Genomic DNA, 15515 nt, shown 5'->3' on the forward strand with positions numbered 1-15515 from the left:
AACACTGTGGAACTATCTGCAAAAAAAGCAAAAAACTACGATATATCTAGGCAAAGAATTCTACCAAGAAGCGAACTTGTGACTCTTTTTTTAGCTTTTGCGGTCAAATGTGTGGAGTTGCCAAATCGATTAAATCTAGAGCAAAAGACAAAGGACAAAAGTCGCCAAGAAGACGGATTAATATTGATTAATAGTTTGAGAGGTTTTCCAACACCTCCAACACCTGATTTACATATCAGAGTGTCACTCCTTCCCCTACGACTCCTTCAAACACGCTCCTGATAAGCCCTTGTGTTGGGTTGTTGCCTCTGAATTATTTGTCTTTTTTATTGTTTTTAATATTTGTTAAAGGCGATATATACTTACTTACATGACTGCCTTTTCGTGGATTATTCTTTATGGTTGATTGTGTATGGCTGTATGGATGCACCAACACTTTGCATCAAACCACGCCTATTTGTGCGATGCGCGGCATAATTCCACACGTTCGGCACGTGCCACCTTGTTTAGACTATTTTGAACATTTAAACAACTCTGATTATTCTATAAAGATAATATTGGGGATTTTTTCTGCATTTCCTTTTGTGTTTGAACACTATTAGAGTTGTTGAGCACACTGTAGTATGAGCCTAGTCACATTGGCTTCACAAGAAATGAAGTCAATTTAATATTCGGTGGCGAAATTTTCTGTGTCAATTTGGGTATCAACCAAGGCCACAAACAAGATATTTGTTCGAAGGAGAGGGTTTACTAAAAAAAAACTTTCAAAACATTTTAAAGATTTGGTTATAGATAGATAAGTGTATCTTAAAGCCAAATATACAGCCATGAACATCGTACAATAATGTTACAAATAACATAAACTTTGATCAGCGATCATCATAAAACACGTAAATGAAACACTACATTAACATAATATTAGTACTTAATACTTGGAAAAAAAAGGTCCTTGAAAAGAACACTTAACACTCGGAAAAAGACATAAATAAAACATTATATGGTCTTTTCTTATATGCTCTTTTCGAGTCGGACAAAAATTTTGGCCCGGGGGGGGGGTTCAAACCTGGTAATAACTGTCCCCTCGCATCCGGCATTGGTATCAACGCTTATTTTTCTGGGACTTGCTCATGAACATACAAACTTGTACCAATCGAGTGGGCTGTTGATAAAATCTTAAAAAATTTGAAAATTAAAATTAATTGATATGGCTTCTAGACGTTTCAGATAGTAAAATTGAGTGCTCACTTATGTAACCACTTCCTTCAGTTAATTTCCTGCATGTTTTCGCACACATCATTTTACTTTATTATGAAAAAGAAATCATAAATCATGAAAACTTCTGAGAAAAAATGTTGTTTATTCTTCTTTGTGGTTCATTGATTACTCTGAAGTTTAACAGACCTTGAAGTGTATTCAAATTTTCTCATAATTTATAACACGCGTTTTTGTTTTTAATTTTACCTTGATTTTGATTAAAGTTATCTGTAGGACGAATGTTGAATGCCAAATAAGATGTAATCGTAGATGACGTTTCATTTTCTATGAATTTAGACAATCCCCATGTCCCTTCGCTAATTAATATGCCTTTTGTAATTTGTGCATAGTCTTACATTATTTGCAGTTATTTAGTAAAGAAAATAAATTAGCAACTAAGTATCTCTCCCATTATTAGTCATTTTATTAGTCATATTATTAGTCATTAAAATAAATTAGCATTATTTAGAAAAGAAAATAAATTAGCAACTAAGGATCTTTCCCATTATTGGCCTATTAAGCTTTTTTTTTTCCTTCGCAAATTTGTGTCGTGTTAATTTTCTGCATTCCTATGGTTTTAAGTTTCAGCGCAAGGCAATAATAATGTCATTCAGTTGAGGAAATGTTGTCATTCAGTTGAGGCTATCATTTGAATCAGTTGAATCATCAATTGAATGCTACCATTCAACAGCTTAGATTCAGTTTTATCCATCTATTAAAGTAATTTTTTGATTTTCCCTTGAATTGTCTGTTACATTGAGAAATATGTCAAAGAGTTTTTTAGAAACTGTGAAAACACAAGAATGTATCCACTATTTTTTTTCAGGGGGGGCACGAAATATATAAAAACTCGTCAAAAAAAATTTCATATGTAAACAAAGTGTAAATTGTGTGACAATACTTATTTTTTTATTTAATTTCTCATTGTTTTTTTTTTAAATAATGCTGGAAAATCCAGCGTCCCCTTCATGGAAATTTTTTTCCTCATGATAAATTCCTCCATGGAAAGATCTTCTCACGTAACCCCGTATCCCCAACCTCCCCCCACCACCAGAAAAAATCCTCCATGAAAACGTTTTGTATGTTAAGTTGTCCTCAAAGACATAGCTATTAAATTTTTCGACTATTCTGAACAAAATGAATATCTCAAAATTTTGATCTGGTGTCTTTTGGAAAAAATTGCGTGGGAGGGGGTTTAATTGCCTTCCAATTTTTGATCACTTAAAAAGGGCTCTAGCGCTTTTAATTTCCGTTAGAATGAGCCCTCTCACGACATTTCACGACTAGAAAAAGCCAAGACAGATAGTCTGATTGAGTGAGAGGCAAATCTGGCATTAACCCCCTTATTAGGATTGTCTTCTGGCAAAAAATACAAAATTCCACATTTTTGCAGATAGGAGCTTGAAACCTCTATAGTAGGGCTCTCTGGTATGCTGCATCTGATGGTGTGATTTTCATTAAGATTCTATGACTTTTAGGGGATGTTTTCCTGTTTTTTCGAAAAGAAGGGAAATTTTCTGAGGCTCTTAACTTTTGATGGGTAGGACTAAACTTGATAAAACCTATATATTTAAAAATCAGCATAACAATCCAATTCTTTTGATGTATATTTTGGTATCAAAATTCCATTTTCTAGAGTTTCGGTTACTGTTGGAGTGGGTCGCTCCTTAATACAGGAGCGACCCATTATGAACTTTAAACAGTCTTACAGTATTTTTCAATTATCTCCTTTATATTAAAAAAAGGTCCACTGAGTTGTTTTTTATTTTCATTAGTAGCTTTTCACATTTAATCTTATTTTGATTTTCTCTTGTTCACATTTTATGGCTTTTTTTTTATTTTAGGGTATTTCCCTCCTACTTTTTAGATGAAAAAGAAACAAGTCGTCATAACTGAACCAAATAAAAAAAAAAAAGAACTTTTAAGGTTATTGACTACAATCTTCATTGTATTTTACAGGTGACAAGAAAAATTCACTGATTCTTCAAAACAACATAATTCCAACTCCAGTGGCTCCTACAAAACCAGTTATTGTTTCTGTCTTTGGAGAAGGTGAAGAGGTGCGTAAAATTAATTGTTAGACAATATACTGTAACAGCACTATTTGAGTGTTGTCTACTTTGGTCTGCTTTATTGTTGGGAACTTAGCGGTTGTAAACTTAAGGAAAGGAATGTACTTATCTGTTATAGCGCCTATGTTAAGTTCTTCATCTAAGCAGAACCTGTTTCTCTGACTATTCCTAATGAAATATCACAAAATTTGATGAAAATATATTACTGAAGAAACAAATTTTGGCTATAAATTTGTACTTTAGGTTTAAATTTGTGGGTTTGGGGTAAGGTGTCGCGGGTCTGCATAAAAAGTGCAATTATTATGCATATAATGAAGTAAGAATTGTTTTCTAACTTGACACTGCCCGAATACTTTACCCCCACCCCTCCTCCGTAATGTGAAAATATATAGGCCAAATTATATGTTTTCCGTCTATTCTGTCACTTCTGTTTGTCTTGTCTCACACTAAGCTAAAAGAAACTAACGAAGAAACCGGTTCTACAGTGCGTTCATGGATCAAGAACTTAACATAGGCGCTATAACAAATAAGTACCGAGAGTAATAAAAGAAACATAGTAAGAATACATAAAGAGCAAATGGTATCATTTCTCTCATTTTATTTGTCTAGCACATATGTAGGCTCCTAATACATATTTTTTTTGAAATTTTGTCACTTCTTTCTAATCAGCCAGGCCTTTGAACTCTTGTGGACAGTCTTACAAAAAAAAAAAAAAAAAAAAAAAAAAAAAAAAAAAAAAAAAAAAAAAAAAAAAAAAAAAAAAAAAGACTAGACTAGGGACTTCGCACACGCCATACAAAAGTCCTCAGTCGGGCTTGCTTTTATTACATCACGCTCCAAATTTTGGCTTTGTTAGGAGAGTGGTAGAATATAAGAATGGTAGAATGGTAAATATTCAGAGGTACGCAATAAAGGTGGCAGAAAAAAGATCAAACATTTCATTTGATCAAATACTTAGGATTCTGGCCAACACTCGGCGGATAATACAATATGATGAATCTAAACGCAATCTTAAAGGTACGAATGTTCAGGGGTCCGAATCGAGGGGGGAGGGGACTAATTTCCTCCTAGAATTTTCACCCTTCTAGACTTTTTTTGGCATTTTTCTGAAAAAAATTGCCAAAAAAATTTAACTACCCCTCTTCCATATATTTAAAAAAATATATTTTGTGTCTTCATTTAAAAAAAAAAAATTAAATTAAAATCTGTGCCCTCTCCTCTAAACTTCGTGAATTGTGGCTGTTGATTTGTAAATTAAAAACTTTGGAATTTTATGTGTTTTAAATCAACTTAAATAGTACATTCTTCTGGTCAAGGTTCGTTTGCATCCCAAAACCACTTATGCGTCACAGAGTGTTCTCTGACCCAGAAGAAGCGATGGGTATTATAGCTTCTCAATAAGTTCTTGCGAAATAAAATCATTATATAGCTAACAAACGTAATAACATTTAACGTTGAATAAAATTCTGTAATTGGACATTTTCTATAAGATGGTTGGGTTTGCGGCGCATGACTGTTTGGGCAGCCCTAATGCTTTTTGTTTCATAGGCAGCGCAATAGTAGGCGCCTTCAAAGAACCAGAATGTTATTCGCGCTTTAATGAACACAAAATGTATTTTTAACGCTTTTTTTATAACGTCAATAAACCCAAATTTTTGACACTTTCAGCAATGATTGTCATTATATATTGAATTGTCAATCTGCATTTCTTTAAATCTTTTCAGTAGTTTTGATTATTATGGCGGCATTTTCTTTGATTTTATGAGAAATAAAAAACAAATAGGTTGATATAAGAATTGTTGCCGATAAAACACAGATAACGTTCTCGTCATTAGAGGGCATAGGGGGGGGGGTGTTAGCCCTACTTCTGTTGGTTGTGATTTCTTTTTGTTTTGGGTTTCATTTATTTATTGAATACGATCTTGTCGTTGTTTTAGACTTGAATTATTATTTGAATATTCTTCTCTCCTCGTCTTCTGTTTAATGTAACTCTTTACTTTTCTTTAAAAAAATGAAATTTTCATCCCTATAACGGAAATAAAGCCGCAAACCACCAACTCCTAGCCATGGTAAGTAATTCCATTGCCAAGTGGTAAATTTGTTTTCAAGCTTTACGTCCGATTGCTCTCTTCTAGGTAGTTTGCAAACGTCTGTCAGTAAAACTCTTTCAATCAGCATTAGAACTTTTAAAATGAAACTATTGAAAAAAAATTCATTTTAAAAAGACCAGTCACGACCCATTGGGAAGTCACGGATGGTAAACAATGCCATATCTTAAATGCACCCAAAAATGTGTACTTTGAAAGTTAGAAAAAGGGTTTTGAATTAATATATAACCAAATCACTTGATTTGCATAACAGACTATATAATCACCGACTATATAATGCTCACTTGTCGATAAAGTAAAAATGTAGTTAAAACTAAATCATTCACAACTGGCAGAGCTGTATTTTCGAGTGAAACTAGGTTTATTAAATAGTTTGAACAAGGTTGAAATAGTACTTCATCTTTTTAAGTTGTGATAATATTTCACCATTCCAAAAAGATATATAATTTACTTTGCTGAACCTAAACGAGTTCAGGATCAATTAATTTCAATTCAATTCATTTATTGAATACTATAACATATACTTCTAATGTGACAATTTACAACAACAACAAAGAAACAACGAAAGAGACAAACGAAAGCGAAAACATATACGGTTGATATTGCAGCCCCAAAAGCTCAGCTTGTAGGGACTTAAACACTGCAGCAACATACAAATGTGGATTTGAACTCATATGGAGTCCATATACTCGTTTTTGTATTCGAATGGAGAACTGGCACATCTATCTGGAAACTTGATTGTATCTGCAAAAACCCCACCATCAGAAGTACGAATAATTGTATAGAAAAGAACTAAAATTTCAAATTAACAATTAGTTTATGATACCACTACTCCCAATAATTCATTGCACCACCAAACCACCTAGGGCCGAAGCAGTAAATTACGCTCCTCTATCATAATCTTTCTGAAGCTTTACTCTTTATCCACCTACCATAAAGACTCAATTTATTTAAATCCTTTTTTATGACCACTTCCCACCCAAGGGGACTGGTATGCGTTTCGTTTGACCCCAGATGGACAGTATTTCAAAGGGAGGGCGGCTAAAACAGTTATTATTATTATTATTATTTATTGAAAATTGAAAACTCGTATTTGTACGAAAAAAAATAACGGAACACTACAAAGAGAAAAAAAAAGAAGCAAAATATCACTACACAATTATAACAAGGTAACTATAGTTGAAGAAGTTGGCTCCAAACATGTCTTGAAATCTTGTGGTTGGTTTCTCCATAAGTTTAGCAACAGCTATAGTAGGATCTGCTATGTGAAGACTGTTCATGAGTTTGAATTGCGTGTCCAAGTTGGATATATCAGTAGGTATTTTGCGGAACGGAAAAAAGCGGAGCAGATTTTCAATTTATAAAAGTTTGTTAGAATCCAATAGAAGGGTGCAATGTTGAGCATATGGGAAAAAGCAACAGTGTTGTACAGCGTTACGATATGACGACGATTGAAATGAAGCTTAGTAGAGACTATGGAAGCATGGGCAGCTGATATGCGGCGTTTGATGACTTTTGTTAGGAAATGACGTGTATGAGAAATGGCATTTCCAATATTAATACCTAGATAAACGATTTGGTTAGACGGGCAGATCTTTGAATTCCCGAGTACAATTCCATGAAAAGTGGGTCTTTCCAGTTAAAAAGGACAATGTCAGACTTTCCAGAGTTAGATTCAATACCAAATTTTAAATATTTTACTTGCAATTTTGGAAAGTTTCAGAAATTTTGTCCAAAGTCTGGCTAATGTTAAAAATGTCGTCAACATAAGTGACTAAGGAGATATTTAGGCCAGAGAGACCTCAAGCCATCTCGAACTGGTCCTGAGCTTCGAGGAAAAAGGTGTTCAGACGCATCCAAAGTAATAAATGAATAAAATTAGTTGAATTGAAAACGACAAAGCAAAAGCAAATATGAGACTGGGAATCAAAAAATATAGTACAAACTAAAAATGAAAAATAAGTATCTACGTGTGGCACAGTTCCGCTACGATTGGCAAACACTACTGGCGTATTTGATCTTTGAAAGTCAGTGACGCCTCGTTTAGTAATTAAATAAAAAAAACAAGTGATTTTTAACTGAAAGTAAGGAGCGACATTAAAGCTTAAAACGAACAGAAATTACTTCGTATATGAAAGGGGCTGCTTCCTCATTAACGCCCCGCTCTTTACGCTAAAGTTTTTTACTGTTTTAAAAAGTAGAGTTCAGAAAAAGAGTCAAACATTAGCGTAAAGAGTGGGGTGTTGATGAGGGCTGCTTCCTCATCAACGCCCCGCTCTTTACGCTAAAGCTTGACTCTTTCTGCTTTGATCTGCCTTCCGGAAAAAATACAAAATTCCACATTTTTGTAGATAGGAGCTTGAAACTTCTACAAATGGGTTCTCTCATACGCTGAATCTGATGGTGTGATTTTCGTTAAGATTCTATGACTTTTATGGGTTGTTTCCCCCTATTTTCTAAAATAAGACAAATTTTCTCAGGCTCGTAACTTTTGATGGGTAAGACTAAACTTGATGAAACTTATATATTTAAAATCAGCATGAAAGTGAGATTCTTTTGATGTAGCTATTGGTATCAAACATTTCATTTTTTAGAGTTTTGGTTACTATTGAGCCGGGTCACTCCTTACTACAATTCGTTACCACGAACCGTTACATTATTTGTACGGAAAGGACACATTGTTGAATTAGTGTCGTAATAGCGGGTGGATATAAAGGAATATGTTCCCTATAGAAGGTATTGAATTTTGAGAGAGTGGGGCAAGATCATGAAAGTCCCTAAAATCCATAAATCACATGAGAAACACAATGAAGATCGTAAAAACCTGTGCAGCTTGGTGAGGCATGGCTTTAAAGCCCCTCCCCAGAGGTATGAAGCCTGGGGAATTTTGATATTAACTCTGATATTAACTGATATTAACCTGGGGAATTTGATATTATATATATATATAGATATATATATATATATATATATATATATATATATATATATATATATATATATATATATGTATATATATATATATATATGTATATATATATATGTATATATATATATATATATATATATATATATATATATATATATATATATATATATATATATATATATATATACCTTTGTTTTTCGGTGTCTTCCGATGTACTCTCATCTTCCTAAAAATATTCGGTGCATCCCCCCTTTAAACAAGTGTGAGGACAGTCACTATATTGATATTAATAACAACAAGAGTATTTTAAGTTATGTTCTATTTAGCTCTTCACTTCTTTAATTGAAAAGAGAAAGATTGATTTCAGTACAAAAAAAAAACACTTGTTTGACTCGTGTGTTTTTGGTAATGCAGGTCCACTATAATTTTCTGAAAATTAATTCATTATATTTGTTTTACTGGCTTCTAGAACTGTAGTACTGTTTCTTTACATATGTTGAACGAAGTACCGCAAGAACTAAGTCTCGCAGTCTTTAGAATTTTTTTTTTTTTTTTTTTTTTTTTTTTTACCATGGTTCTACTACTTAAAAGTGACCATCACCAGAGCAGTTGTTTTACGCCTTAACTTTGTCTTTATAATATAAGTATTATTTATTTTCATGACGCTATCATATATTTAACTAGCCATCGGAATTTTCAATTTCAGCCAAGACTTATCTTACAACAGAAAGTGATTTTTCATTTACCAACAGACAGATAAAACAATTGAAAAACCTGCTGCATTCCATACATCATTAGTTTTCTCCAGTTAAATTATTTCTGGCTGTCCTTGGATAGCTTTTCCTCCGCACCTTAGTAAATCCGGTTTGTAATTTGTTTTTTGATTATACTTTATTGCAGGTTGATGCAGAAGTACAGTCATCAATTGAGGATCCGTCGGAATTTACTACAAGAACCAAACTGACTACTTTCACTTATGTGTCAACACTGTTTGAAAATAATCAACTAGTTACTTCAACTAAGGAAGAAGTTATTACGGAAGTTGTTACTGATACAAGAGGTCTTTTAGCAAATAGTAACATGAAAACATACTTTGTTACTGAGACGAAGACACAACTGGCAGTTGTTAATGGTCAGACTGTAACAAATACCAAATTTGTTGTCACTACAGAAGTTGTTCCGAACGATATCCCAATCCTAAGTGGCAGCATGGAAAATAACAAGTCTGTATTTGATGATTTTTCAGATGAAGACGGGCCAATCATAGCCACCAAAACTTTCTTCACCACCAGTACTATGTATACTACAATATTTTTAGAAGGAAAAACTGTAACTAAGTCTCGAATTGAAGTATCTTCAAGTGTTGTACTAGAAACAATTACAGATGGACTTGCTGCATTAAAAGAATCTCTTTTTGGATTTGAACAGTCCACAGCTTTCATTGAACCGACCCAGGTAGTTTCTACAGTACCACCATCTATGAGCATTTCTGTCATACCAAATAATGGGCAACTAAATGCTTTAAAAGAGTCATTTCTGTCAACCCAAGTAGTGCCCACAGTAGCATCATCGACGGGAATTTCTGTCATACCAAATAATGAACAATTAAATGCATTGAAAGAATCCTTTCTGTCAACCATGTCTGAAACATCAGATCCAAGTCTTGAGCCCTTTGGGGAAGCCGAAATTGAGCCTAGTCAAATTGATGACTATGCAGAAACTTCTGATGAAATATCAGAAGAGCAGATATTGGGTGTTGTTCCTTCATTACAACAAGGAACGAAACCTCTTTTAGGAAAACCCCCTATTCAGCCTGTAGCATCCGTTAGTGTCTTGCTTGAGCCAACTATAGCTCTTGGCCTTGGTGGAAAGCCACAAGAAGTCCAAGCAGGTGAAACTGTGATAGCTGTAACAAATTCTGGTAGTGTAATTGTAGTTCCCACAGAAATAATTGCTCCAACACCGTCTCCATCGTCTGAAGACGGTTCCACAGGTGGCTTAATAAACTTACTTAGCATTCCCAGTCTTTCAACAATTGGTACACTTGGTCTGAGCGCTATTGCACAGAGCTTGGTAGCAAATGGAGGAGGTGGCCTCAATATCCAACTTGGGCCAGTATTCAATGCAGTAAGTGGACTCGTAAGTGGTGGCCTGGCTCTTGCTTTGAAGAGAAACGACACGGCAGAAAATCCTATTGATTTTACTTTAGAAAAAGAGCCAAACTTCATTCCAATCGGTGCTATTGCAAGACCATCAGAATCTAGAGTTCCCCAAGAAGGTATTCCTCTGGTGCCTGGTGCTCCTGGTTCTCCTCTTCTTAGACCAGGTGCTGGTGCTGAAGGCTTTAGATGGCAATCATCACCACCGGGTATGCAAATTAAAACTCCTGACATTGTACTGTTTAAGGATTCACCACAGAGGAGAAACAATATTCAGAACAATAATATTGTTCCTCCATCAATATTCAACAGTCCGAAGAGTCCGGTTACTTTCCGACAGGAACTAACTGGCCCTGACCAGCCCCGTCAACTTCCCCCTCTGTTTCCAAATGACCCACTACTTTTCCCACAACAGCGTCTGCCAGTAACTCAATCAGGGCAGTCTAGGCCTCCTCTGTTTCCCCCAAATTTGATGCCTGATTTTTCCAAACCTGAAGATAACTTACCAAACAAAGTCGAAGAGATTAGTCCTCCAGTTATTTTTAAGCCCGTAGAAGACCCTAGGAAACCTATTCCTGTACCTGGTCCTGGATCTATTATACCTGGTCCAAACGGACCTGTGCGACTTGTGCCTGTTGTTGGCGGTAAGCCACCTAAAGGAGTAGAGGGGACAGTATTTATAAGACCAGTACCGGAAATTGAAATTCCGCCGGTTCGAAAGGTTGAAACAACACCCTTTATAAATGTTGTAGAGCCTTCTCGAGACCTGCCGTCTGTACCATTGGTTACAGCTACACAACCGTCTCGTAACTTGCCATCTGCACCATCAATGGTTCCATTCATTCCATCAGTTGTCACAATTGTACCATCAGTGGCTACAATAGTAGCACCAAATGTTCAAACAATAGCATCCATTGAAGGAGATAATAGAATTGTTAAAACAAATGTTGTTAGTAATGGAAAAACCATGGTTATTCAGCCCACAGAAACTGGACGAATTCGACCAGCTGGTCAAGTTGTTTTCCCGTCACCAGGTCTAGTACTCTTCCCTGAAGATGCTGTTATACCCTCTACTGTTAGGCCAAATTTTGAAGAGGAAAGTAGCGAAGCAGATGGGGAAGAAGAACAGTATGATTCCATAGAGAAAGAGGATGAAATACCCAATGGCATGGTTAAAGAACCAGATAATGAACGAGAAGGGAGTGATGGGGAATATGATTATGATTCAGAATTGGACGCAAGTACTGAACCTGAGCTTATTTCTAGGGATACCAATATCACGAGTACAAATTCCACAACTATTATTCCCAAGATCACAAAAGAGGAGAATAAAGAACAAAGCCAGAATGTGAATGAAGAGCAGACCATAAATAATAACACGAAGGATACTAATAAGACGCCAGATTTAGAACCAGGAATCAAAGTAACACCTGCTGATGAAACTGCTGATAAAATGAACATAAACCACTTTGCTGAAGAAATAAAGGATATTGTAAATTCAAATATGGATTCTTCCAACTTTTCCGATGAGTCAAGTGAGACAAATGAAGAAATTTCTGCTTTTATTGTAAATAGTGAAAGCCAGGAAACAAATGATGAGGATGATGTAAAAGCTAATACTAAAGAAATTGAAAACATAGAAATCATTGAAGATGAAGATTCAGCTTTGCACCAGAATATTGGGACCGATGGTTTGGATACTAGAATGGTAACTAATTCTAACATCGAAGACATTGAAACAGTTGAAGTCAACCATAATCAAAGCGTAGTTGGAGTAGAAGGCAAGGAGAATAGTGAAAACAGAGGTGATTCAGAGCAAAAAATAGAAGGAACCAGCGAGGAAGAATCTCTTGAGCTAGAAAATGAATCAGAATATGAAGATGAGTCTACAGATAATGGCAGAAATGAACCAGAAAAACATGATGACATCTCAAAAGAAATGGGAGAGCAAACAACACGACCTAGCGTATCTGAAGGCGACGTATTTAAATTCGATAATAAGGAAAATGAAATTAACATCCAAGATAAAAATGAAAAACTTTCTGCAATGGTGAAAAATGCAATTGAGTGCAAGATTAAATGTTCAACAGAGCAAAATGAAATTTGTGATACAAGTGGTAGTTTTGGAAAGTGCATTTGCAAAAGAGGATTTGCAAGACTGGATGACTCAGCCGTGTGTGAAAGTAAGTCATATATATTTTATATATTTTATATAATATATATATATATATATATATATATATATATATATATATATATATATATATATATATATATATATATATATATTTTACTCTCTACTCTATCAATGTTAAAAATATTAAAAAATTAGTTTTTCTACTCAAAGTAAGGAGCAACATTTTAAACCACGGACTCTTTGAAGAAAACTAGGTGTTTTCTAGGTGTTTTGAAGAAAACTAGGCTGCAAATAACACTACAACTCTTTTTGTTCTGCAGAAATTAGGTGGAAAATCATGTTCTAGAATTACAGAATCGGGAAGGAAGCAAAAACCGGAATTACATGTTTCAGAGGGACCATTAGCTATTAGTACTAAAACAATGCAGTTGTTAGCACAAACACATTTATATTTACCTTAATTCATTTGAGAAGATCATGCTCTTTGAGACCTGTGGTGCTCTTAAGGAATTACTAGTATACACTGTTGATCGAACTTTCATGACTTTGCGTTCTACTTCTTTTTTACCTACATAGGACAGTGGAAATGAAACCTGATTTTTTGAATTGGTCATATGGAAACTTTTTTCAGCCATGTGCATCTCTAAACAGCAGGAAATATCGGGAAGCCAATCAAGCAGTTGGTGGTAACGAACTGTAGTAAGGAGCGACCCGGCTCAATAGTAACCGAAACTCTAAAAAACGGAATTTTGGTACCAATAGTTACATCAAAAGAATTGCATTTTAATGCTGATTTTAAATAGATAAGTTTCATCAAGTTTAGTCATACCCATCAATAGTTACGAGCCTGAGAAAATCTGCCTTATTTTAGAAAATAGGGGAAACAGTCCCTAAAAGTCATGGAATCTTGTATTTTTGCCAGAAGACAGATGACTGATTTATGTTTATTTGTTGTTGTTTTGTTTGCTCTTTAGGCTAAAGTTTTTTACTGTTTTAAAACGTTGATTTGAAAGAAAGAATCAAATTTTAGCGTAAAGAGCGGGGCGTTGAGGAGGGAACAGCCCCTTTCATATATGGAGAAATTTCTGTTTGTTTTAGTTGTTAATGTCGCTCCTTACTTTCAGTAAAAAAAATTGTCTTTTATTTAATTTTGTAATAAAAATGACCTCCATGCGCAGTTTTTGGTAATAGCAGGTGTAAAAATAAAAAAAAGGAATGCTGGTCAAAAGTTAGCAAAAAATAAGTTACAAACATATGGCACTGAACAGCTTAAGAGGTTATGGCTTTCTTTTGAAGGCGTAGTCAAACAATTTGTGGTAACGAACTGTAGTAAGGAGCGACCCGGCTCAATAGTAAATGAAACTCTAGAAAACGGAATTTTGATACTAAAAGGTACATCAAAAGAATCGGATTTTTATGCTGATTTTGAATATATAAGTTTCATTAAATTTAGTCTTTGTCATCAAAAGTTACGAGCCTGAGAAAATTTGCCTTATTTTGGAAAATAGGAGGAAACACCCTCTAAAATCATAGAATCTTAACGAAAATCACACCATCGCATTCAGTGTATCAGAAAACCCTACTTTAAAAGTTTTAAGCTATCTTCAAAAATGTAGAACTTCGTATTTTTTGCCAGAAGACCGATCACAGGTGCGTGTTTATTTGTTTTTTTTGTTTGTTTTTTTCCCCCAGGGGTCACCGTATCGACTGATTGGTCCTAGAATGTCACAAGAGGGCTCATTCTAACATAAATAAAAAGTACTAGTGCCCTTTTAAGTGATCAAAAAACTGGAGGGCACCTAGGCCCCCTCCCACGCTCATTTTTCCCCAAAGTCAACGGATCAAAATTTTGAGATAGCCATTTTGTTCAGCATAGTCGAGAACCATAATAACTATGTCTTTTGGATGACTTACTCCCCCACAGTTCCCAGGGGAGGGGCTGCAAATTATAAACTTTGACCAGTGTTTACATACAGTAACGGTTATTGGGAAGTGTACAAATGTTTTTCAGGGGGATTATTTTGGTTTGGAGGGGGTTTGAGGGGAGGAGGCTATGTGGGAGGACCTTTCCTTGGAGGAATATGTCATGGGGGAAGAGAAATTGAATGAAGGAGGCGCAAGATTTTCTAGCATTATTATAAAAAAGACAGTGAAAAAATAAATATGAAACAGTTTTTTCAACTGAAAGTAAGGAGCAGCATTAAAACTTAAACTTAAACAGAGTTCTGTTTAAGTTAAAACTTAAACCTAGATTATTACGTATATGAGGGGTTCATCTCCTTCTAAATACCTCGCTCTTTACGCTAAAGTATTTTTAGTAATTTCAACTATTTATTTTGCGGCCTTTCTGATTCAGGGGTCATTCTTAAAGAGTTGGGACAAAATTTAAGCTTTAGTGTAAAGAGTGAGGTATTAACGAGGGGACAAACCCCCTCATATACATAATAAAAAATATAAAAATATAAAAGTTCGTTACGTAAGTTAATTCCTAAGTTACGTATATTTTTTTTACTAATAAAAACGTTCGTTAAAAAGTTAAAAGTTCTAGTTGCCGTCTCAAGTAACCTAAAAATTGGAGGGCAACTAGGCCTCCTCCCCCGCCCCTTTTTTCTCAAAATTGTCTGATCAAAACTGAGAGAAAGCCATTTAGCAAAAAAAAGGATTAATATGCAAATTTCATTTGAATAATTTATGTGCGGAGAGCCATAATCAAACATGCATTAATTCAAAAACGTTCAGAAATTAAACAAAAAAACTAGTTTTTTAAACTGAAAGTAAGGAGCGACATTAAAACTTAAAACGAACAGAAATTACTCCGTGTATGAAAGGGGCTGTTCCCTTCTCAACGCGCCGCTC

At 34.8% G+C, this 15515-nt stretch overlaps 1 protein-coding gene across 2 annotated transcripts in view; it reads left to right on the forward strand.

Moving 5' to 3' along the window:
- The window catches only part of LOC136031453 (uncharacterized), a 103130-nt gene that overhangs the window by 37080 nt on the left and 50535 nt on the right, over positions 1–15515 (forward strand). For both annotated transcript variants that reach the window (XM_065711057.1, XM_065711056.1), the window contains exons 8-9: positions 3214–3314; positions 9264–12705. In XM_065711057.1, the coding sequence (XP_065567129.1) occupies positions 3214–3314; positions 9264–12705 (3543 nt within the window). The remainder of the gene's footprint in view (positions 1–3213; positions 3315–9263; positions 12706–15515) is intronic.

The sequence above is a fragment of the Artemia franciscana genome, chromosome 9 (genome assembly GCF_032884065.1).
Source record: "Artemia franciscana chromosome 9, ASM3288406v1, whole genome shotgun sequence".
Lineage (NCBI taxonomy): Eukaryota > Metazoa > Arthropoda > Branchiopoda > Anostraca > Artemiidae > Artemia > Artemia franciscana.